The following is a 26,514-nucleotide window of genomic DNA, read 5'->3' on the forward strand; positions in this document are numbered from 1 at the left end:
AACCTTACCCGCCCTGGACTTCCTACCTCCGGACTTCTCGTATGAGAAAAAGGCCCAAAACCTATTTGGCCAAGCCACTGTAGTTAGGTTTCTATTACACTGACATCTTAAATGATCCAAACAGCTAACGTCACTTTGTCACTATCTGTAGAAGTACAAGGTGTAGATTTGTATTAAAAACACAAAACCCTCTTACCGTTTTCCACCTAAGACCAACTGTATGTATTTAAGATGGCTGATTAAGGGGGCACTGAGTGGCTGTGGGAAGCTATCTATTTGGTATAAGAACTGAAACTAAGATTTTGACTAAATCAAAAACATTCTCAACCAAATGACTAAATGAGTTAAACTTTATCCCAGTTTCTGATTTTTATAAAATTATATGTAATAGCACAGCTTTATTTCGAAAGAGGCATGACTGCTTTCCATGAATTCCTACTATTTATTCTCATTTAATCCTTAATATATAGTCAGTGAACTTTTAGCAGTAACAAGTAATAAGTACCATATCTTTCTCATTAACCTTTTATTTTTAACTTAGTTTTACAACAAAGAAACAGAAAAGAAGTAGATCATTAAAAAAATACCATTGCTGTCAATTTAAAATTTTAAATGAGGTTCTTATTAAACAAAGCATTAACACTATATCTTATAATTACATCTTTACTTCTATATACAAGAACGGTGTGCAAAGTGCTTTTCAAACTATAAAATAAGACTTTGGAACAGGATACAAATGGTTATTCCCAGGAATTAGTTAACCCCGACTGCTTGTAATGAATCATAAATGCTTACATTCTTAATTTGCATTTTATTTACATCCTAAGAGAAAAGCCACCATTTCCTGATACCAGAGTGATATCTAATTTTTGAAAATAATCCCTGATCCACAGGTCTAAACTTTACTTTTACGAATAATTCAGTTACTTGCTTCATTTTTTTCCTAAATAAATAGAGGACAGTTTTTTAAAAGCAAATATTAGTAGATCCCTTTAGACAGACACATTTTAATCAAGATGGGATCAAAAAATAAAAAACATCACGTTACATGAAAGGAAAAAAATACAGAAAAAAGAGTCTTGGGAAAAGCCAATTGTATTCTTACACTTTGTTCTTCAGCCAAAGAAAGACCCATGCTCTATACTAGGAATAGATTACCTTCTCTCTTCTTGAAAACTCTGAACACATGATGCTAAATCCAACATCATACATACCAAGAATGCTTAAAAATTATTTGCTACTAAACCTTTGAATCAGAAAAATCTTTAAAGTACAAGGTACATCTAAATAAGCAGGGAGTTTTGGAAGATATACAGGAAGAATAATCCCAAACGAAGCCTTCAAGGATCTAAATTACAGTCGTCGTCTTCATCTAAACACAGGAGGTGGGGCAGAGAGACACACACTGACATTAGCTGGGGATGCCCTCTTCATACAGAAGCATATGGCCTGCTGGCTTGCAAACCCTTCCAATCCCCCTGTGAAACAGCTTCATCTCAGATATTATACACCGAAGGAGAAACTGAGGCACTAAGAGGTTAAGAGTCCAGGCTGTGTAGTTTACCAGTTGCAGAAAAGTGATTTTCATGTGTTTCCTTTTTGCCGTTTGTAAAAACAGTATAAATAAGTTTTCATTTTATATTTCAAAGCACCCTATGAAGCAGAAACAAGATATCCTCAGTTAAAGAGAAATGATTACAAAGGAATAAATGGATATGACTGAATAAAAATCTTATTAATGATCTGCAGGCTCAAAATACATTTCAAACCTACTTTAAGCCCATGTGTCATCATTTCCATCAGCAGGTTATGTCTATTCTGTGAATCACTTGTAAAAACTAAGCCTAGTACACAGGACTCTGCTTTGTAACGAAGATGCCTGAACAGTATGTCTGCGCTGTGCGTGTCCAAGATCACGGACCGCCCACCAAGAGCACGTGGAGACTTTTCTTCCCGCAGTCTTCTACTCCTTGGCATGGCAATGCAGTGACTAAGATGTAAAGTCCATTTAACCTCATTTGAAATTCACTCCTGGTTTGCATTCTTGCTCATATTTAATTTAGAAAATTAAAAATACCCGGTTATAAATCTGATCTCATTATTACAACAGTAGCTTGGAAAAGCTGCTTATATTTCTCTATGGGAGATAATCAGGTAAACAGGTTACCAAACAATAATTAATAATTTAATGTCCTTCGAGTTCAAGGGTAAATCTATGTATGCCATTTATAACCTAGTTGAGATTGATTATTCAAGTATTAACAATATTAGTCCTTAAAATGTTATCATTTGTGTAGTGCAAAATATATATATGTATATATGTACACAAACCAAACTACTGGACAACAGAAAGAAGTGTAATCATCACAAACTAAGATTTTCTCGTGAGCTCCACAATCCATTCCATTCCGAGGTCATCAGGCCCAGAAGTCTTCTTGAGTAAAACACCATTTCTTCAGTTCAGTTTTCTTTAAAAAGAAAGTAAAAACCAATTTCCTATGAATATAAATGCAACCTGAATATGAAACACATCCATACCAAGAATTCCCTGAAGGATAACATAACGATAATATTTAAATTCAAAATAAAACCATAAAATTACAAATGATCCTTCTCTGAACTTACTTCATGTGACTTATAGCTTGACACAAAAGATCCGATTGTGAGTGTTCACATTACCAAACAGTTTCCAATAAATAAAGTGTACATTTCTCCTCTCCTAGCTTGTAGATTCTCATCCTTTTCTAGTTGGCTATTATACCATTCAGATTCTTGCAAATTATTTCACAATTTTATCAAAATGGAAACGTGAAACAAAAAGCTTAATAAAACTACAAAAGGCTGATAGATATACAACCAGGACTATTCATTTAATCAACAAATATTATGTTATCTGTTACTTTCCAGGCACTGGGGATTCAAACATAAACGAGGCAGGCGCTCAGCCCTCAAAAGAGCTCTCAGTGTAGTGGAGGCAGGGTGGGCCGACATACAAACCAACAACCCAGGTATGTATAATGTGTCTGTTTTAACGACAGCAGAGTGAATTAGCTATTAGAGAAGGGTGGGTTTGTCAGCCAAGACACAACAATCACATCTGATCTGAGTTCTGGCAGAGGTCTTACAGCTGTAAAATCTCCACCCTCCCCAGCACTCAAGATGCCACAATGCCTGAAACTCTCTCGCTACAGGTTCATGCCTCTCCTCTGTAGAAATGCTCTTATGCAACCCCCTCGGCAGGAGTGACATTTTACGTAATCTGATCAATTTTCACATTACAGAAGATCCGTCACGGCATGAAGAAAAGAGGCCCCTGGAGGAACAGCATTGTGGGTGGTTCTAAAGACCAAGTGCCAGCCAGGTTTAGCAGAAATGTTAGCTGGGAGGTGCTGAACAGTTAGCAACACTTACCAAGGACCCTCGTGACACAGATTACTATACAAGGTCCTTGGCAGATTTACCAAAAAAGCCCACAACTTGGTTTATGAACTCCCAATCTTCTAGCTACCGTAACAGGGAAACACAGTAGACATAAATGCCTATCACTATCTTCAGAACTTGAGAATGTTTTTCAGGCTCTTAATGAGATCTTTTTCTCCTTTTTTTTTTTTTAAATTAACTTGCAAAATGTAGGGTGTGGTGTGATAAGACGAGAAAAGTTACAAGAAACAGCAGATAAAGGACCAGGAATAAACATTCTGCCTTTCCCCTGCCTAGCCATTAAACTCTCTGCTCTGGCTGCACTGCTCAGAATCTTTCCCCTCCTCAGAAGCCTGGGCCTGACATTTTGGGCCAGTGCCATCTTCCCCAGTCTCCATCTGAAGAATGTTTCTCCCAAGATCCTCCCCACCCTACCCAGTTTTTTGTTTTTTTTTTTTGAGGAAGATTAGCCGTGAGCTAACTGCTGCCAATCTTCCTCTTTTTTCTGAGGAAGACTGGCCCTGAGCTAACCTCCATGCCCATCTCCCTCTACTTTATATGTGGGACGCCTACCACAGCATAGCTTCATGAGCGGTGCCATGTCCGCACCCAGGATCTGAATCGGCGAACCCCAGGCCGCCAAAGCGGAATGTGCGAACTTAACTGCTGTGCCACCAGGCCCACCCCCCTACCCAGTTTTTATTGATTACTCTCTAATGAAAGCTCAGTGTTTCCAAGGAAACTACGTGACAGCAAATTTATGAATCTGGGCAGGGTGATAAAGAAAAGTGGTTTGGGACATCCTTTCCTTCAAAGTGACAGATTAAGAGTAGTCTTTTAGACTGAACGGGTCTGCTCCAGCATTGAACTCCTGGATCACTCTAATAGTAGCATTATCAGGGTAAGTAATGGGAGAGGTGGTACCACCGGAGGCTGTTCAGGCCTATTTTTGAACAGGTCTGCAGGTGTTGCTCTCTGCAGAGTTTCACACAAAGAATGTTCTTCTTATCCACTACAGAGCAATGTGAGAAATCTCTTGTTACTTTTATATTTACACTCTTCTATACTAGAAAAAAAAAAAATCAAGCAGTGGACCTTAAGTACTACTTTTAATGTTAAAAAAAATTTTTTTAAGCTTACCACAGATGGCCACTTATTTTACCTACATATAAGACTATCTCAGTGTGTCTGTGTCCAGATTGTATTTATTAAATAAAATAGAGGCTTTTCCAAGTCATATGGTACCTCAGTCTGCCATCCTGCCAAGAGTGGGCATTCAGTCATAAACTCAGCACATATTTACTGAAATCCTATGACATGCCAGACACTGTAAGAGGGGGTGAGGTATAGGATGGTCCCTATTGTAAGAAGGGTATACCCTCTCCAGCCCACACTTTTCCCATCCCAATAGATTTCTTTATCTTTCTCTTCATCTCTAACACAGATCTGTCTCCCCTACACCACACACTGCTTTCTAAATCTTCATTCCTGTAACTATCAGATTAAGAACTGTTAAACACTGCCAGATTAAAAGAGGCCTAAATCCCCTCAGGGCCAAACATGGCTCTATCGCCAATCCCAGTTAATTTGTTACATATATAAATAAAAACACTGTATCTCATCAAAATGCAGTTGTGCAGTGCTAAATAATTTGCCATTTGGAAGGACTAACATACAGTGGAAAACCTGACAAAGGGTCCATAATAACAAAGTAGAAAATTAAAATAGGGAAGAGTTTCTCTATTCAGAGACACCTGGGAACAAGTGAAAGGGGCACTTAGGAGAAACGGTGTGTACTTCTACTAGTAAGGAACACTTTTTTTTTTTTAAGATTTTTTTTTTTTCCTTTTTCTCCCCAAAGCCCCCCGGTACATAGTTGTATATTCTTCGTTGTGGGTCCTTCTAGTTGTGGTATGTGGGATGCTGCTTCAGCGTGGCCTGATAAGCAGTGCCATGTCCGCGCCCAGGATTCGAACCAACGAAACACTGGGCCGATTGCAGCAGAGCGTGCGAACCTAACCACTCGGCCACAGGGCCAGCCCCGTAGTAAGGAACACTTTTAAAAACCATTTTAGAAAACTGCAATTTTCAGTGACTGCTAAAGCAAAGTGTAGTTTGTTTTTTCAGTCTTTACTGAAGTGACAAGCTGCTTCAACCTTAAGTAGAAAATAAATTATTAACCAAAGTAAGCTTTAGCCTTTTTGCCCTAGGCCAAATGTGTCTACTCTCCAACCCCCAACTTCCTACAAGTAAACACGAGAAGAAACTTTGAAATGCACTGCAACATGTGTCAACACCTACCTTGGGTGCCACTGTTCCCTTGGCTTAAATCTAGCATTACTACGTATTAAAAAAAGGTTTGGTTGTTTTTCCCTCCTGTTATCAGGGAAACCTGAATTGAAACCACTGTACAGCACTAAACCCAACCATCATAGGAGAAAAGTAAGATGTGTGAAAGAAGAAAAGAAAGGACTTAAAGTCCGTATCTTTAAAAGCTGAAACGATACACAAATGGATTAGAAAGGGGGTAAATAATGCTAAGAAAGCAATTTATGATTCTGAAATCCTACTGAAGTGTTTTCAAGTGGGAAGGTGTATTCCAAGAACATTAATGTACCAGAAAACTTATTTAGTTCACTATGAACGTAAATCAAACTGTCTTAACATAATCGGAGAACAAGGAAGACTGAAACATTCACCCAGTGTCACCAGCATTTCAGTTTCTCTCCTGTAAAGTATTCTAATTGGAGCACTTACACTAATGTGCTTTGTATCCTTTTTATACGAGAAAAGGGGACATGTTTGGTTTTGCTTTTGTTATCAAGTGTAGTAAGTAGAAACTTGGGTTCTTTGGTACTGGAACAACATACCCATAATTATTTAAACTTCTAGATTTTTAAAAATGTGTCTTACTGCACATATTTAAGAGAGTGCTCAAAGTCTTCTTATTAACTACCCTATTTCTTTTCTCCATTCGTCAGAACTTAATGGGAAATGGTGACTAAATACAGAAAACATAATCATGAGGCCACCGGTGAGGTAAACAACTGTCTATCTGTCCATCCATGGAAAGTCAGTCAGTTTACACAGTGTCCAAAACAATGCTTTACGGATTTTCTTGAACCCAAGAGTTTTGGCCTCAGGCTATTCCTAACCTAGTCAATCTCAGAGCACTTTCAAGGATTCCAATCTATTATTTTCAGACTTACTCGAGTTATCTCCTGGCATCCCAAATTGAAATTCTGGCCCCCAAATTAGAATAGTCCCTATTTCTAGAGACAGTCAACCACTAGAGTGAAAATGTCCTAAACGTCCATACCTATATTTCAAAGGTATAGGGAGCACAAAGGCACTGTTTACCTACCCATTGTCCTTTACTACTAGCAAAGGGCCTAAAATAAACACTGGACTTTAAGAACACTGTTTCCTCAGAAGCCACAAAACTTAAGCCTGTAATCATTTTCTTTTTGTTGCCCAAATCAAAGGTGTACGAATCCATCAGATGCTCTCAAGTAAAAATGTTTTAAGTCTAACAAGTACCTAGAAATCCACCAGATATCATTTCCAAGGCAGTTTCAGTCTCAGGATCAGTACAGAACGTTCAGCGTGACGATCTATCTATAAAACAATCGGTCCCCTTAACTGCTGCGGAAGGCTCTGTCTGCTCAGATCACGAGTCTAAACACCACTCCAACCTGTAAAGCCAGCGTTACCTTCTCCTTCTTTGATAATAGAGATGCACCAACCACTGGGCAATGAACGGCCAGATGATAGCAAAAGCCAGTGTACCCGGAGACATCTCAAAGGGCCACCAAGATGGTCTCTGAGAAAATAAAATACGCTGGTCACCCAGCTATTACAAATTGCATGTGTAAACTTAAAAACACACCTAATTCATAACTTTGAAAATATATAACTAATAACACATCTCACTCCTGGCTAAAGGGAGGGAGACAGTCTATATTGCAAAGCATAATTCAGTAAGTAGATTCTGAGGAGTACTTCAGACTTAAACAAACACAAAACAAATATATTTTTAACTTCAAAGTTCTAAAGGGTATATCTCATTTGGAATACTTTAAAGACCTCATATTCTAAGTTTACTGTAACTTATTTGAAACCCTGGCACTTAGATTTAAGAAAAGAATTTCTTACCTGTGAAGGGGGCTGTTTCCTAGTTTGTAATGTTGAAGATTTTGCCTAGAAATATAAATGAAAGCAATTTAGCTCTGACAAAATGAAAAAATACATATACTAATTTTTCTATTTCCTATTTTTTAAAAAAAGGCTGAAATTAACATTAGTTTATTCTGTATTTTTCTACTAACTATACTTTGACTATACTGAAATATATATAATATACAGTATGAAATATATATAATATACAGTATAATATACAATAATATACAGTATGGACTGACCAAATGACAAGGTTCCTAAAACTTCCAGCCAAATAAGTATCTTTGACAGTTTATATTTTAGAGTCCAAATAATAAAAAATTATCAAAATAAAACCTCAAATTGATCTGAACCATTACTTCTTTTATATTCCTATTAAATTGCCTACTCAACTTTTCTTATTAACTCCTTATTTCCATACAAACTAACAATTTACAAACACATTTAAGAACTGCAGCCTTGATTATTAAAATTGTAACAATTATGTAAACAATATCCAAAGATCTGTTTTGGAAATTCATGGTAAGACAGAGCAGAGGAGGTATACAATAGCTATGAGAAATGAACCACGACTGTTGTAGGTTTTTATTTTTTTATTTTACTTTTTTCCAGCTTTACTGAGGTATAATTGACAAAATTGATATATGTGAAGTGTACAACATGATGATTTCTGTATATATTGTGAAATGATGGCCATCATCAAGTTAACACATCCCTCACTTCACACAGTTACCTCTGTGTTTTGTTTTTTCTGTGGTGAGTACTGTGAGTTTTTAAATGAAAAGTATAAACTAAGCAGAAAAATTTCAAACCAATTAAGGAAACTTACATTCTTATTTGGCTCATCCCACACACAAGTTTACTTAGGCTAGTTGTTAGAAACTTATTACTCCAGTTTCTCCATTTATTATAACTTTAGAGAAATGGTGTGAAGATTAATGAGATCATTCATTCACTTATTCAGCAAACATTTATTGAGCATCTATTCCATACTAGTCACCATTCTAGGCATTAGAGATAAAGCTGGGAGCAAATGATAAAAATTGCTGCCCTAATACAGCTTACACTCTAGTGGAGGGATTCAGATAACAAATAGGCCGATAAAATATACAGTATGTCAGGTAGTGATAAATGCAAATAAAACAGAAGGGAGATGGGACATGTTGGATGAGGGGAGATTTGGGAGTAATTTTAAATAGTGGTCAGGGAAGGCTCTGCTGACATTTGAGCAAAGATTGAAACAAAAGAAAATAGTAAGCTCTGTGGCTAAGTGGAGGAACAGCCTTCTGTACAGAGGGACTGGCAAGTGCAAAGACCAGGGTGGGAGGGATCCTGCTGCAAGATCAAGGACAGCCAGGCAGCCAGTGTGCTGAAGTAGAGTAGGAACAGCAGGAAGTGTGCATGTGAGTGGGGTGGGGGAGGGTGAGGAGGCAGGCTTTTAAATGTCCTGGTTAGGGGTAATATGATTTCAAGGACTCTGGTATGACTATACCTTACAGGGAAAACTAAATTAGTTGCCTCTGGATGTTGCATTAGTCCTTACAGACCATTAGGTGTTAAATAGTTCCAATTCCAGGATACTCAAGTTGCAAATGCTCAAAGAATCTTGAGAAGGTAATCATTTTTATGGTATTAGTTGTAATAGTACCTTGTAGGCATAACAATATTTAACTAAGAGATTCTCCAGACTTCAAGGAATAAAGTGTAGAATTACAAAACTGGGCTCCGAGGTATCTGATGACTTACCCAAGGTCACACTCGTCAGTGTGATTTAGAACAGATCTCGAGGTGATGGAATCCCAATGTGACGACACAACTATTCTCCATTAAAGCTACAACTACTGATACATACTAAGCGTGAATCAGAACTATTCAATGGAACTACGAATGGATTTTTTTCTCAGTAATAAATGGCTTGAAAAGGCAAAGGAAGATTCCTAAAGACCCCTGCTTACAGCTAAGAAGTGACAAGCACTACCTGTAAAATAAGCCTTGTGACTTGTTGCTTTAACGATATTTATGCTTACCTATTGTGAAAAAAATTTCAATGACACTTGTTAAAGCACAATTAGGCAGACTTTATTCAAGGGAGAAGGGGCTATTACTATAGGTGTAGGGACCACTGCAGTGGGCCAGAGAGATGGGGATCAATTCCCAATAGAGCACAGGCAAGTGGGAACATACAGGAGGAGCAGGGTGGGGATCAGCGGAAGGGAAATTGCTCAGAGGAGCCATCAAGGGGGAGGGAGATTCTGGCTGCACCGACCCAAGAGGATTCATGGCAGAAGACAGGCCAGGGTGATCACATACTATCTGGAGGATGTGGAGCATGAGGAGCCCCATCAGACATCAAGGGTGGGCGGTTCTGGATAAACTGACTTATTAGCAGGGCTCCTAAAGCTGGATTTCATAAGGAAGAAGTGAACAGATGGGCCTCAGAGAAGGTTCAGCTGAAGTCTGGTCAAGCAACAAATCTTTGTCAATATCAAGTAGCTTTTATGTAGCTTTTACATATTTAGAAATTCTATCTATCATTTTATAGCTAGGTTAAAATAAGGACTACTAAATTTTTTTGAAAATCATTTTGAAAGGAAAAATCTCATACAATAGTAACTGTTGCAAAGAAAATACAAAATATAAAGAAAATATAAGTTAGGTCCTCTGTAAGGCTGTGAACTTCCTGAGAGGAGAAACCAAGCTGTCTTACTATTGTTGTTGTCATCATCTTCATCTCATGTGACAATACTTAAGAGCTTAATAGGTTCCAGGCACTCTACCAAGCATCCTATTTCATCCTCTGAATAAGCCTATGAGGTAGGCATTATTAATACTTCCATTTTATAGATAAGGAAACTGAGGCACAGAGTAGTGAAGTAACCTGACCCAATATCACACAGTAAGTGGTAGAGCCAGGAGTTGAACCCAGTAGTTTGCTTCAGGGTCTGAGACACTGTGCTCTCTCTCTTTTCATTTTTGAGTCCATTGCCTAGAAAAGTATCTGGAACACGGCCATTCAACAAATATTTATTGAGTGAATGAATCTAGGGAACTATTTTACAAAAAAAATAATATATCTCAGGCAGTTTATTGAGGTGAAAAGTACATCACGTGAGAAATCAGGAAACTAGTTACAGATCTGGCTCTGCCACTCAGCTTCCTTGTCTGCTGAACTAAGGGAACTGAACTAACTTTCTTTCAGTTCTACAGTCTACTACTATTCTACCATCAATTTATTTCTTTTCTTCATCCAGACGAATTATGCAAACTTTAAGGGGAAAAGTCCTTAACATGTCAGAATCTTTAAGTTTGCTTTTATGGAAGACATGAATGAAAAAGAACACTTCTGAAAAGAAACAGCAAAAGAATTTTTAGCAGAATCTCAATACCATTGAAGACATTAAACAAATACAAAATATTCTTTTAAAAAATCACAGAACAAGAAAATACAGACTACTGTAAAAATAATGCTCAATAGTACTAAATTAACAAATGAGGTTTCCTACCCATGTTAGCTCTTTTTTGCTTCCTTTAAGGTAGTTCTGTACTAACCTAGGGATAGTTTGATGGGATTCTTAGGCCTTAAATACATTTTATTTCTCAAGCTAATATAGAAAAGTAGAATTTTTTTTTTTCCGCTAAGTAAGATTCACACTGAGCTAACATCTGTTGCCAATCTTCCTCTTCTTTTGCTTGAGGGAGATCAGCCCTGAGCTAACATCTGTGCCAGTCTTCCCCTCTTTTGCATGTGGGTCACTGCCACAGCATGGCTGACGAGTGGTGTATGTCCACACCCAGGATCGGAACCTGCAAACCTAGGCTGCTGAAGTGGAGCATGCTGAACTTAACCACTGGGCCAGCCCCAGTAGAATTTTCTTATTAATGAAAGATACAAATCAAATGGTTTGATATCAACAACCTACACTTACCTCCACAAACGAGATGTCACTTATTTAAGGCACTATTCTTTTTTATCATCATAGACCCTGCTGAGAATCTGATGGAAGGCAATAAACCCTCTCTCCTCAAAAATGCAAAATCAAACAAAACTTTGCATATTATTTTAGGATGTTCATAGACTAAGAAAAGTCTACAGATTCATAATCTATGTAAGATAAAATGTAATCAAGGATCATTGAGGTACATATAATTGAGAAACCTTGTGAGAATTTGAGTAAGTCACTTATTAGGTAAAGGGTAAGATATTCACAAAGGTTGTTTAGAAAGCCTACAGTATTAGTTTCTTTACATAGATCTACATTTAATGTGTTCATCTTGCAATGGAAGCACATTTTGTTTGATTAATCCCTACAAATTCTTCTTAACATCTGTTACAATAGGATGCTTCAACGTTGTGTAATGTTTGAAGCTAGGTCAGACAGCCAGGCTAGTTGCCTCTTTCTTTTCTCCAACCAATGTTACTAAAGGAGGAACTAGTCAGGGGACACCTACTAGGGGCAGAACACTAGCAGCCGTGTGAAAGTGCTGCATCTGAGTCCAGGGACTATCACAGCCCGGTCAAGACTAAGAACCAAGTCCAACTGTCCCTGCCTATGATCCATATTCCCTTCTTTTAGTAACTCCTCCATATTCAGCAGCCTAGCTTTATTCAGCACGGGACAGCAATCTGCCATAGCAGAAACAGCACTGCCCTGGGAAACCAGATGTCTGGGTTCTGCTTGAGTTTCTGCAACTGAACAGCAGTACTGCCTTTTCAAAGGTCTAACACCCTTGATTTTCACGGTCAAAACAACAGTGGAGGTCAAATTATAACTCTACATTCCTCTCTGGCTTTGAAGTTTTGATCCTAAAACTAATTTACACTAAAGAATTAATAACAATATATTATCTCTACAACATTTTAAAAAGACGTCAAGATAGAGGACAATGCTTCCTACAAAGGAATGACTCTTCAATGATGAACTCCAGGGCATTAGTTATGTCTCTTTGTTAGTTCCTCAAACTGCACTACTTACCAGCTCTTTTTCTTTTAATACCAAACACCCTACTCCTGCCTCCAAAATGGTACAACTAACTTTACTCTAAAAATTTTCTAAAAGATCTTCCTTTATTTTTTAAAAAACACTAAATTACATTGATTTGTGTAAATCTGATCAAGACAGAAGACAATTACATGCTGTTTCACAGGATCACTAGCGGAAGGAGGAGATAAGACAAATTCAGAAGCTTACTTGCGAAGCCGTCAGTGTTTCCAGTTTATGAAGTCTCTGAAGGACATTCTGCATGTCCTCCTGCAGTCGCATGAGCACGAGAGCGATCTGCTCATTGAGGGTGCCTCTTGACCCTCTGTCTGAACCCCAGCGTTCTCCATCACCTCCACTTCCCACTTGCCGACCCTTGGCTCCTTCGCTCAAATGTTGCATCCTATGCCCTATTTTAAGAGAGCAAATAAGTTAGTTTTAAATAATTCTTATAAAAGCAGAAACAGCGTGCTTTATTCATTTCCCTCTGTTATTTCTTTGCTATCTAAATCTCCAAAGTGGAGTGGAAGCAATCAGGAAATACAAAAATTATTGGGATCAAAGAAGCAGATATATAAGCTTCTATTTATATTGATATATTCTAAATTTTTTCTTGCTAAGGCTTTATAATGCACTTAATATACTAGGACAGAACTAAATGCATATAATTCACAAATAATATAGATATTTGCGGTGCATTCTCAAAAATTCTTTACCAATGAGGTAACAAGATTGAAAACATTTGAAGACTGCTTCTTTAGAGTACTAAAAGCTACACTAAATAGCTATGTTTTCCTTTTTGGTCATTTTTGGTTTCATCACATTGTAAGCCTCCTAAAATGTTTTTAAATGTGCTTTTTAATTATAAATTCCATTATAGTATAAAGATACTGAAATCTCACTACTACTAAGATTTTGTTATATCCATCCATTCTTTTTTCTTTTTTTTTTTTTTTAAAGATTTTTATTTTTTTCCTTTTTCTCCCCAAAGCCTCCCAGTACATAGTTGTCTATTCTTCGTTGTGGGTCCTTCTGGTTGTGGCATGTGGGACGCTACCTCAGCGTGGTCTGACGAGCAGTGCCATGTCCGCACCCAGGATTCAAACCAACGAAACACTGGGCCGCCTGCAGCGGAGCGCGTGAACTTAACCACTCGGCCACGGGGCCAGCCCCCATCCATTCTTTTTTCTATGCGTATATTTACAGAATTGGCCTTACCCCTTGTACATGATTTTGTATTCTACTTTTAAAAAATATTATATTTATCTGTCTCATTAAATTTTATTCCAAAAACACTGAAATGGCTACATAAATTCCCTATTAAGACCATGAAGTAATAATTTACTCAATTATTCTCCACCTTCGGATAGTTAAGACAATTCCAAATAACATTGCAATGAATGTTTTTGTATATAAAGTCTTGTCCAAATTTCTGCTTATTTCTTTAGAACAGACCAATTCAAAGAGAAGAATTACTGGGTTAAAGGATAACAACTTTGTAGAGGTTCTTACTGAGTGTTGCCAAGTTATTTTTCAGAAAGGCTGAAACAGCTTTATATTGCAGTGTATAAAAAGTACTACCATGTTACCCTACCCTTGCAGAAATGGAATATTACAAGTTTTTACATGCTTGCTAATATAACGGGTAAGTGGTGTTTGTTTTGTTTTAAATAATAAACAGGAAATTTTATACCTCATTGCTCTTTGGCGTCCTGGAACCCTAGAGCAGTAGCATTCCCAAAGCTGAACTTGCATCAGACAGAGTTTGGGTTTTAAGAGCAATGGAATTGGAGCTGTTTGCCAAGTTAGACCCAGAGACTACAGTGAAGGGCTTGATGCTGTTTCCAAGATGACTTCTCCTCTTGCACCAGAAGGAAGCAAACTCTGAAGTGATCCTTCACGAAGGGATCTTCATGCTAAGGAAGTACTCGCATCTCTGCTCACTTTACTATATCCTGTGTAATATTCAGCTTTCAAACCAGCCTTCACAAAGACAGGATTAAGCAGACCATTGTCATGGCATGGTAATCCCACCTCCAGTCACTCCGTCCAATTACCCTAGTTTTTTCCTTCGGAGCACACATCACCATTTGCAACATATCCGAATGATTTCCTTGTTCACTGTCAGCTTCCCTTCCCTAGAAGGTACGCTCCAGGGAAGGAGGGACTTTGTCTCATTCTCTACAGCATACCTGGACCCCAAACAGAGCCCGACAAACAACAGATGCTTCCTAATATTTGTACGATGCTGCGGCAGATTTACTATGAAGCTTGGGAAGCCTGACTTCAGTCTGCCACGTGGACAGGCCCCTGTGACTGCTGGCAGCTGCAGCACGGTGCAGGTGGGGTGAAGCCAGGTTGTAAATACGAAGCCTTTTTATAAACCATTTTGGTAAATTGCCTCGAGAAAGGGAGCTGAATCGAAGGCTCTAGTAATATGCTGTGATCCTTCTTTTCTTAGGTGAATATTCACAATTTTGTATGTATTCAAATGGCTATTTTTTAAACTATAATTTTAATACTATTGATTCTTTTTTTTTCCTGCCACATCTTCATTTGTTTTATTTTATGTAGATTTTTTTCAACCAGATATACAGATAATCCTTTAACTTTTTATGACCTCATGAAATTATATGGGGACTTTCCTTTTTTTTTCCAGCTGTACAACGTAATGATTCAATAGTTGTATATATTGAGAAATAATCACCAAATAAGACTAGTTAAGATCCATCACCATACAGTTACAGATTTTTATTTCTTGTGATGAGAACTTTTAAGATTCACTGTCTTAGCAACTTTAAAATATGCAAAACAGTATAAATAACTATAGTCGCCATGCTGTACATCACATGACTTATTTTATAACTGAAAGTCTGTACCTTTTGACCCCCTTTACCCATTTTGCGCCCCCTCGCCCCACACCCAACTCCACTTTTGCCTCTGGCAACCACCAATCTGTATCCATGAGCTTGTCTTTTTTTTTTTTTTTTTCAGATTCCACATATAAGTGAGATCATATGGTATTTGTCTTTCTATTAATTCTCCTTTTTGACAGTATCTATTCATTCCTTACTGTGAACAGTCATAAATTAATATATTTACTTTCCTTCCCCACTCAACTCTCTATTACTCGATCACATTACTATTCTTAACATTTACTTTTTATTGTCAAATATTCTTTTATCTCTATTACTTGACTTGTCAGCTTTAAATGATGTCTTTTGACTTAAGTGGGGAAATGTGGAAAAGACAAAGAATTCAAATTTTTACCTATAGTAGGAAAAAGAAGTAGCAGCCCAGTTGGAGCAACCAGTAAGCGACTGTTCAGGGGGGTGACAGAATATAAATTAAGCTACTTGAAAAAACTGCATAAAAGATGTAGAAATAGAAATGTTGGGGCTGGCCCTGTGGCTAAGTGGTTAAGTTCGCGCACACTCCGCTTCAGCGGCCCAGGGGTCTGGATCCTGGGTGCGGACATGGCACTGCTCATCAGGCCATGCTGAGGGGACATCCCACATGCCACAACTAGAAGGACCCACAACTAAAATATACAACTATGTACTGGGGCGATTTGGGGAGAAAAAGCAGAAAAAGAAAAAAAAAATGTTTTCCCCCATACCTTCAGAGAACACACTATTATGTCTGTGGAGTCAAAGGACAGAACTAGACAAAAAGAAAAATGGTCAGATGTTATGGAAGGATAACTTTTAACATTCCCTTTGCAGAATGATAGTTCTAATGCTGCTTCTATCTAGAACCTTCCCATTTCACTAATTAGTTTAGACAGATAGTCAGTGAGAACAAAAAAGAAGTAATACACACCTCTCCCTCTTCTGACATTAGAGAATTCCTCATTTTCTCCACCCCGTTTCTCACGGTGTGGTGCCCCAGTGTTACTTCCGCCATCTTCTCCTCCATGCTTTACTTCACCTTTTCCTTCGACTGCTGCCACCTGCACATCCCCAACGTTGCCATTTCCAGGAGATAATTGAACAGCTTCCGGAAAACCAGAATTTTCCAAGGGATGATTGGGATCACCACCCAAGTAATACCGAAATGGTCCATTGTTTGATGTAATGCTATCTAAAGACTACAAATTGAAAACAACACTTAGTTAAAAGCCATAAACATAAATTATACACCATGTATTTTTATGATAATAGAAGAATTACTGTTTTTCTAAAGTGTTTTTCATGTTATTATAGGAAATATTCTTCTTCTAAAAAATTTTTTCAATGCATATTCTGCATCCTATATATAGGGAAGAAATGGGATAGGAATGATTCATCCATGAGCAAAGAATTGAGAAGTTCTGGCAGTGAATTGTTCTTGTGAGTCAGTCATTCATCCAACAAACATTCAAATGTCCACTCTTTTCCTGGTTACTATGCTTACCTCTAGGGATACTATGAAGAAAGAGATAGAATCCTTGCCTGCAAGAAGCTTCAAGGCTTAGTAAGGGAGTCAAGAGAAGTAAGATTATAACATAGATAAGAGGTACAAAGATATACAAACAGTGCTACAGGAGCTCACAGGAGGGGTGACTAACTCACCCTGGGGTTGGATGGAGGCTTGGTCAGAACATGCTTCCTGGAAGAAATGATATGAACTAAGTCTTGAACAAATGAGTATAAGCCAAGTGAAAGTTCTGGTAATGATAACAGCATGAACCAATAGAGTAGGAGCAGGATAGAGGATGATTTGAGAACTTTGAGATTACAGAATCAACAGGACTTAAAGACTGAATGTGGGGAGTAAAGGGAAGGAAAGCCTAGATGGGTTTGTAACACTCACGAAGATAAGAAATACAGAGGATAAGGAGGTTTCAGGGAGACAGAGACAATGGTATAGTTACAGGTAAGTGAAAACTGAGGTTCCTAGGCAAGATGTCTAACAGGGCAGTTAGAACTCAGAAGAGAGATCTAGGTTGGAGACATCACCTTGAGAGTCATTAGCATGTGAGTGGTGATTGAAACCACGGGAGTAGTAACCAGGATATATGCCTGAAGAACACCAAATTTAAGCGGTCAACAGAGGAAGAAAAACTCACAGAGGAAGCCCACAAGGGGCCTAAGAGGTCCACCTAAGAGTTTAGGAAACTCTTAAAAGAATGGTGTGATGGAAGCCAAAGGAATATTTTCAAGGAGAGAGTAGCTAATATTATTTAATGATATTCAAGTGAGATAGGAACTGTAAAGCATCCATGCACGTTAGAAACAAAGGCATGTTGGCACGTATCTGAAGGGAACAAATACAATGAATGAACACAACCAAGAGAAAGCCTGGCCATGAAGGGAAGGAGAGAGACACGTTAGGGGGTATCACAAGGCTGAGGGAGCATTTTCTTTCAAAGATGGAAGGGATATATATATGTGTACAGCTAAGAAGAAAGAACTAGAAAAGGGACAATGGGTGGCAACGGTCTAGAGGGTATGAAAGACGAATGTCTCCAAAGAGGTGGGAGGAATCTGCTACAAAGGAGAGAAACTGGCCTTGGATGGGACAACATGTCTTTCTCTGAGGGGGGAAGAAAGGTGCCAAGGACTGAATGGGTGCAGCTTACAGTCAGGAAGGTAAAGAAGCAAGTGGCAAGGCACAAGGCTGAAGGAGTAACAACCTAATGGCTTCTATCTTCTCAGTGAAGCAGAAAACAAAATTATTTGATGAAAGCAAGGAAAAGGTGGGATGGGACGAATGAGTATCAATGCCCTACCCACATCACCAGTCTGTCAGAACCCTAGCTTCTTATGCTTTAGGTGCTGCTCAAAGTGTGGTCTGCAGACAAGCAGCACTGGCATCAACTGGGAGCTTGTTAGAAATGCAAATTCATGGGTCCTACCGCAGACCTGCTAAATTGGCAACTCTGGCATTGAGGCCCAAGAATCTGCTATAACAAGCTCCCAATTAAAGTTTGAGAAGTGCTGCTTAAGAGATAAGAAGAATGTGTAAGACAAAGGGGGAAAAAAAGCTAAAATGTTTCTTTTTCTTATTCTCTTATCTTAGAAATCTAACACACCTGACAAAATTCCAAGTGCACCAGTACGCTTTGGTAAACGGGCATCAGATATATATGTGTATATATAAACAACCTCCAAGTCTCTATTTCAGTTTCAGAACGGTACTTCCAAACCATTATCTATTCCACTAAATGATTATTCTAGAACATGGTTTGTTTTTAGCTTCTGCAAAGCAGTAATAGCTAATAATTCAATCTTTCAAAATTTCAACTTTTTAGAAAGGGATCTATAAGCTACTCAACTTTATTTAAAGTGGACTTAAAACAAAAAGTGTGAAATAAAGAAAACTGACTTTCTTTTCAACAAAGTTGTTTAAGTGAGATGAGGCCCTTGAAAGCAGGAGCTCCTCCATGAACTCAGAGATTTAGCAAAACCAATGGGACGCAGTGCTTTCAGACCATAAACCCGAAGGAAAGGACAGAAACCAAGAAAGTATTGTATACAGCAAGGTAAAACCATTACTATATTCAAAAAGCATTACTGAAATCCTGAAAATAAAATTCCAATACTTACACTTTAAAAAAAAATGATTTGTTACAGATCATCTGTCATGGATAAAGAAGTTGAAAGTAATATTATTTAAGACTGAGCTTAGATTAACAATAGGTCAGGTAACAATAAAACAAGATTTTAATTATACTAGCAGACTGGCTAATACCTCAATGGATAAGATCCAGAGATGAAGCTTGGGGACAAAGTACATAGTGGCTATTTAGAACAGGTAATAAAAGAAGTCATAAGGCAGGAGACGGTGCAATTGTACGGAGAACATAATTAAATTCAACATTCTCATGGAAGAAGAAAAAAGAAAAGAAAACTATTACACAGGCAACATTATTAGAACATAAAATACAAGTAAAAAGAAATATTCCAGACAACTATAATGCTCATTTTAAAATGTATTATGGACAATTTCAAACCTACTAGAGTAGAACATCAATCCCCCAGCCTCAGCAATCACCACTGCAGGGCCACTCCTGTTTCATCCATTACTCCCACGCCCATCCCCAGTGAATTACTCTGAAGCAAATCCTAGACATCATATTATCAGGCTAAACACTTCACTGCAACAAGATAAATAAATCAAAGATTAAAAAAATATTGCTTACTCCGTGTGTGTATGTGTATGGGGGTGTGGTGCTATGCTTAACTGATACCTTCAAGAGGCTATTATAAATTTTTAAAAATACTTTTATAAGTGAAAATTAAGAAGAAAAGGAAAATGTTCAAATCACAATAGACAAACAATAAATGTGACATCAGCTGTCCACAAAAAGAACTTGAAAAGCACCTTGATTCTCAAGGAATTCAAAATTGATAGTAGAGATTAAATACATTTTTAAAAGAACCCACCTAGGAAATTTGTGGATGACAATCTATAATTAACCTAGATTTGGTGAGCGTGGTGATGAGGTGAGGCTGTATCATATCTAAGGATTCCTTCAGGAAGGGACATCTGAATCAGGGTTTAAAGGATGTGCAGAAGTTCACTCGGTGAAAGGGGAGGAGGTGCATTCCAGCAAAATGAATGCAAAGATGCTGATGCTGGAGGAGAAAAGGGGAAGGGACGTGACATATTAGAGGAACAGAGAAGGCAACCAGGGTGGGTGCCGAGCAAAGCCCAAACAGGAGGGTGGTGTTAGAGACCGAGAAGGAAAGCAGGAGTCAGATCAGGCAGGGCCCCAGGAGGCATTTTAGTCCATGAACTGATTTAGAGAGAAAATAGGAGCAAACCTAGAATTTAGTAGCCAGATATTTACTAAGATCAGTCCTCATCTGGTCTTTTTTTCACTAACCTTCCTTAAACAATCTTTTTAAGAGAAAATAAAAGGGAATCTGGATTTTTATCACTTTTCATTTTTCACTAATTCCAGCTCATTCTCAGTTTGACCTCCTTACCATTGAAGACCATCTCTGCTACTCATTTGTGTTTGACCTTAGTTAAAAAGTATTTTGTGCATGTGTTTTTAAAATTTGAGAAAGCCAAGAGGTAAGTTTAATTGCATTATGAAATGGAAAAAAAAGGGAAAACACAAAGAGAAACAGTTAAAATCATTACTTTAGGGAGGCGAAAGATAAATGGTTTTCTATAAGACTCACTTGAACTGTGTTAGAACAGGAGTGGGGAGAGAGCGGGGGAGGATGCAAAAACACGAACATAAATACAGCTGTCAAAACCACCGTAGTCATTATCAGAAAGAGGTGTCACAGAGAACAAAAATATTCATATATTTTTAATAATTTTTTTCAAATGTTAGCTTCCAATACTACATCTTAATTAACTGAAATTTGAAAAGTATTTCCACTCAAAATCTCAGTTCAACACATTACAGTCAATGTGAAGAACTGATTTGTTTGAAAACTATTCAATTTTCTTGAATGTGAATCAATGTTTCAAACATAGGAACTAGTGTAAGTTTATCCTAAGCCTCTCCATCCCACCTCTCTCAGAATATTTACAAATATATTATAAATTATAATGTCTAAATATTATTATTTTGAATATACAAGAATTTTATATACTTTTAAGTTCACAATAAATAATTTAAAATATAAATGTTTAAACATTTTAGAGGTATGTTTTCAAAGTGATGAAGAGCACGTACATCTCCTATAAACAGAAATTATATACTCAATTCTGATATACCACTTTGAAAACTTACCAATCAAAAAATATCATTTTTACCTCTTCTTGTCCAAATTGCTCCATCGAATCACAGTAAACCTCACTGTCTGAATCACTCGTCAAATGCTGAATCCCTGAAACATCTTCAATGTGCTCATCGTTTATATCTAAACATGAAGAAACATCCAGGTAGAGAAATTATTCTCTAATTGAAGAAAAATGCATTTATTCCATTTTCAAAATGTATCAGCTCTATATTATTTTCATACTAGGAGACAAATTTGATTTACTGAGCCACACTTTTTTCTTTTAACTTACTGAAACTTCAAATTTAACTGATAATTTTTACTGGAAAAGATTAAAAAGTATCTCATCGAGGATTTATACAAACACACTGTCCAGATCAAACCTTAACAGAACTTAATAACCTTATAAGAGAAAACTAATTATCAGCTACGAGGACTCAATTTGGATGCAATGATGCAAGTGTGTTGCTACATTAAGAAATGGTATTTCTTGGTTTCTCGACTGAATTGCATCAGTGTTAATAATTCACCAAATACACACCATAGGCTTACCCCTAAAGCCCTAGGATATGAAAAGACTATAACTTATCTTTCCGATTGGAGAACAAAGTATTATATAATCAGAGGTTTCACTTAAAAGAAAAGTCAGGAATAAAAGCAAAATTTTCAAAATTTTATTTTAAAATCCCATGCAAAAACACAATAAAAAAAGACTTAAAAGTATAAAAGCCCTGGCCCTAATTCACTGTCTTTCAAAGATATAAAGAATTATAATATTAAAAAGCCCTAAGATATTACTGAATAAGAGGTTTCTTAAATTCTAAATTGCTCCTAAATATTCTAAAATTATTACAAGAATATTTTATTCCTCGGAAAGAGACTGGAGAAATCACTATCATGGGACCATACCTTGATGAACGCAGACAGTGGTTTCCCCCGTTGGCTCCAAGTTTGGATCTACAGGTTGCACTTCTTCAGCGCTTCTGCCGTTCAGGGAAGAAGGGGCATGAATATCATTCTGTACGTCCTGAACAAGGTTGTCTTTCTCATAGCCGTTAGTGACGACAATTTCCAAATTCTTATGGTCTGAGGATTTCTTCATCATTTTCTTATCTTTTAGGTGAAAATGGAGAGATTCATAAAAGTTCACAGTAGGTCAACTTCTGTATACTGTGTTCTAACACCAAGTAGTCATTTCCCCAACCCACCATAATCCCTTTGAAGGGTTTCCTACTTGGATCAGAGAGATGGTGTGCTCCCTGTAAAGGGGTTTATTACACGCTGAGAGCTCACCCAAACTGTGTTGGTTTCAAAACTGCTGCAGTTCCCTGTGAATTTTCTAGAACCCCTTCTAAGAGATAATCTCTCAAGGTCTTCACACTCCCTCAGCATAGGCAAATTGTTCTATGTACCCAGCAGTACAAAGGGGTCCAAATAGCCAAAAAAAGATCTTTCAAAGAAGGTTCTATTCACCATACCTTACTGGAAAGTGAAGGTAAAGTTAAGCTGTGTGGTTTGTTTTAGTGTCTTTCTTCCTCCCCTTTCTAAGACAGTCTTCCCAAGAATTACTGGTATTCTTACTAACAAGGCCCTCTAATGCAGTACCCCATGATTCCAATGTTCCCTCTTTATCAAAACTTCTGCCTATATCCTATTCTCTGGATTCCATTTTATTCTTGACAAGATATGGAAAGTTTAACTTCTCTCCTCTCCTTGGTAACACATGCATATTCATATTGGAAACAATACCTTAAATGAATATATTTCTAATGCAGCATTTCAGGTATGACATTGGGAGGATGGCCTATTCTCGCTGGCCTTCAACAGACATCTGTTCCATCTGAGCATAAGGCTGGCTAACCCTACACTCTGCAGCAGAGCTTCTGGTCCACAGCAAACCTGCTTGGAGGGTCAACAGCCCATTTCCCACCATACGCATAACACACGTCAAATCAGCCCAAACTTCTCCACGTCCTTTTATCTTATCTAATGTAAAATTATTAGCCCATCGTTCAAAGATTACCATTATCACTTTGTTCTGCTCCTTTTACTTCTTCTTGGGCCTCTTCTTCCTCAGACTCAGCTCCACTATCACTGCTTTCAGCTTTACCATTAATAGTTTTGGCATTTGGAGTAGAAGTTAGAACATTACCAAGATCTAAAATACAAAAATGACCACTTAATCTCTAATGCTGGAACATGACACTGCTGCAATTTACAAATAATACTGTAACTTACAAATAACTAAAAAAATGATTTTGAAGTAAAAAGTTAGAATTTTGATATGTAATTAATAGTATTCTTTTGACTATAAATATACATACATTACATAAATAGACAAATTCCTTCAATTATCAGTTTACAACAAAAATGATAAAGCTGTCTTAAATCATTCCTGAACAAGGCAGAGGATAAATTATTTTTAAGTTAACATCAATCAAAATGGTAAAGTTAGAGATGAATGATCTTCTTTATAGATGGTACATGAAGAGACAGTCGCTACATGCTAGCATGCTGAAAACATAAATATAATATTATTGGGCCTAACAACAATATTATCAATATTATAGTTGGACTATATCTAAAAAATTTTTTATCCTTTTATTACCTCTAGGGTTTCAGGTGCACAACTTACATTATTATGTCTTTATACTTAAACTCTTTTTTTAAAGCATCAATAAATGTGATCAATCACTTAAAAAGGCAAATTGTCCTACTGCCCTAAGTCATATCTTAGAGTAAATATAACAGGGTTTCTCAAACGTAAATGTGCACAGGAATCACTTGAGAGCTAGTTACCACGCAGACTCTGAATCAATAAGTCTGGGGTGACCTAAGGTTCTCCATTTCCATAAAGCTCCCCTATGATGCCAATGCGGCTGGTTACTGGACCACATCTTGAGATACAGGGTATTACATTTCCACCAATTCTTTAAGACAAAAAAGCCTCCCAAGTGGCTACTGGCCAAAACAGTGGTCTTCCTCCATAAACTTTTGGGCTTTATTTTCACTTATACAAAATGCATTTTGGATGCTTCCCTGCATCCCAAATAATATATTAAATTTCAAAATCTCCGTACACCTTAAACAGTCAAGCCTATGTTCTTATTTAAGTCTACCGAAGCAACAGAACAAATGAGTAAAAATTCAGCTCTATCATAGGCATTGTGTTCTATTCTCTCTTAGAGAATCATGGTAGCAGCATAGTTTTGAATCTCCCTTACTCTCGCAGACAACCAGAAAAAGCAAGAACAACAACAATTAACAAAAAGACAAAAACACCCACCACCCACGGACATCTTCAACAAAACTAAGTACAGGGAAACCCCAAAACCCCTATCAGATGGATGGTTGTAGCAAAACTAATTGACAGCAGCAAAAGCAGCATCATAGCAGTTCTGTGATGAGAGTTACAGAAAGCACAGAGAATTACTAATGAGCTCTACTCAATATCTAAAAATCAACGAATGCAATACATCCTATTAACAGACGAAAGACAAAAGCCACGTGATTATCACAATAGATGCAGAAAAAGTACTTAACAAAACCCAACATTCTCGGGGCCAGCCCCATGGCCAAAAGGTTAAGGTCATGTGCTGGGCTGCCATGGCCCAGGGTTTCCCCAGTTCGGATCCTGGGCACGGACCTAGCACCACTCATCAAGCCATGCTGAGGCGGCATCCCACATGCCACCACTAGAAGGACCCACAACTAAAATATACAACTATGGACTGGGAGGCTTGGAGGAGAAGGAAAAATAAAAAATAATTAATATCTTTTTTAAAAAAACCAACATTCTTTCATGATAATAATGCTGAAGAAATTAAGAATACAAAAGAATTTCCTCAAACTGATAAAGGGCATCTAAGAAAACTCACAACAAGCATCATTCTTTATGTAAAAAGACTGAATGCTGTGCTCCTAAAATAAGGAACAAGACAAAGATGTCTGTTTTTGCCATCTCTATTAAATACTGTACTAGAAGTTCCAGCCAGGGCAGTTACGCAAGAAAAACAAATAAAATGCATCCAGAGTGGAAATAAAGAAATAAAATGATCTCTGTTTGCAGATGACATGCTCTTACATGTAGAAAATCCTAAGGAATCTACAAAAAACCTTCAGAACTAATAAACAGAGTAGTGAGGCTGCAGGATACAAGATAATTATACAAAAATCAATTGTATTTCTATAAGCTAATGATAAACAACTTAAAAATGAAATTAGAAAACAATTCAATTTACATAGTCCCCAAAAGAATGAAATACTTAAGAATACATTTGACAAAAGAAGGTGGAGGAATTACACACTGCAAAAGACAAAATACTGTCGAAAGAAATTAAAGATCTAAATAAACGGATTGGAAGACAATATTGTTGAGATGACAATATTCCCCAAAATGATCTATGATTCTTCGCAATCCCTATCAAAATCTCAATTGGCTTTTTTGGCAAAAATTGACAAGCTGATTTCTAAAATGTATATGGAAATGTGAGGGATCCAGAATAGTCAAAACAATCTTGAAAAAGAACAAAGTTGGATAGCTCATACTTCCTGATTTCGAAACTTACTATGTATGTATATGATGAAAAAGCCCATGCGACACAGATACATCTGTTCTACTGGACCTAAATGGCTACTTTTAACAAGATTCTTTGCTAAAACAAAAAAAAGTCAAGATTGCAAACTGTCTTGCAATCTGGCAATATCTTATAAAATTGCAAACACCCATCAAATACCCATATCCTTTGATCCAGCAATTACACTTCTAACATTATTTCTTACAGATAGACTTCCACATACATAAAATGACATTTGTACATGGTTACTTTCAGCAGCATTTTTTAAAGATCAGAAGAGGAAGCAATCTAAATGTCCGTTAGAAAGGTACACATTAAATAAATTACGGTGGCGGTCCACGTCCCTTACCACCCTTAGATCCAGATATGATTCGAAATCTAGACTTTTCTAATTTTGCAAAGGTCATACACCATATATACTGTATATTACACAACACCTTCAACAGAGTCTAGGCAGCTTTCACGAAAAAAAATTAAGATTTTTGCATATACTAAATATACTGTATATTATGTAACACCTTCGACAGGGTCTAGGCTGCTCTTACTAAAAAAAGATTAAGATTTTCGCAGTAAGGGGCTGGCCCCGTGGCCGAGTGGTTAAGTTCGCGCGCTCCGCTGCAGGCGGCCCAGTGTTTCGTTGGTTCGAATCCTGCGCGCGGACATGGCACTGCTCATCAGACCACGCTGAGG

General features: G+C 37.4%; 1 protein-coding gene across 17 annotated transcripts in view; it reads right to left on the reverse strand.

The window, feature by feature from the left end:
- Positions 1-511: 511 nt before the first annotated feature.
- The window catches only part of ACBD5 (acyl-CoA binding domain containing 5), a 40,379-nt gene continuing 14,376 nt past the window's right edge, over positions 512-26,514 (reverse strand). For 9 of the 17 annotated variants that reach the window (XM_070254754.1, XM_023632051.2, XM_070254756.1 and 6 more), the window contains 8 exons: positions 23,271-23,405; positions 22,157-22,360; positions 21,282-21,388; positions 16,401-16,668; positions 12,789-12,988; positions 7,576-7,620; positions 7,134-7,273; positions 512-2,468 (listed from right to left, as the gene is read on the reverse strand). In XM_070254754.1, coding sequence (XP_070110855.1) covers positions 2,456-2,468; positions 7,134-7,273; positions 7,576-7,620; positions 12,789-12,988; positions 16,401-16,668; positions 21,282-21,388; positions 22,157-22,360; positions 23,271-23,405 — 1,112 coding nt within the window. In that variant the 3' untranslated portion in view covers positions 512-2,455. The remainder of the gene's footprint in view (positions 2,469-7,133; positions 7,274-7,575; positions 7,621-12,788; positions 12,989-16,400; positions 16,669-21,281; positions 21,389-22,156; positions 22,361-23,270; positions 23,406-26,514) is intronic. The other 8 variants (XM_070254757.1, XM_070254752.1, XM_070254758.1 and 5 more) reach the window with 1 other exon arrangement.

Source organism: Equus caballus, chromosome 29 (genome assembly GCF_041296265.1).
Source record: "Equus caballus isolate H_3958 breed thoroughbred chromosome 29, TB-T2T, whole genome shotgun sequence".
Classification (NCBI taxonomy): domain Eukaryota; kingdom Metazoa; phylum Chordata; class Mammalia; order Perissodactyla; family Equidae; genus Equus; species Equus caballus.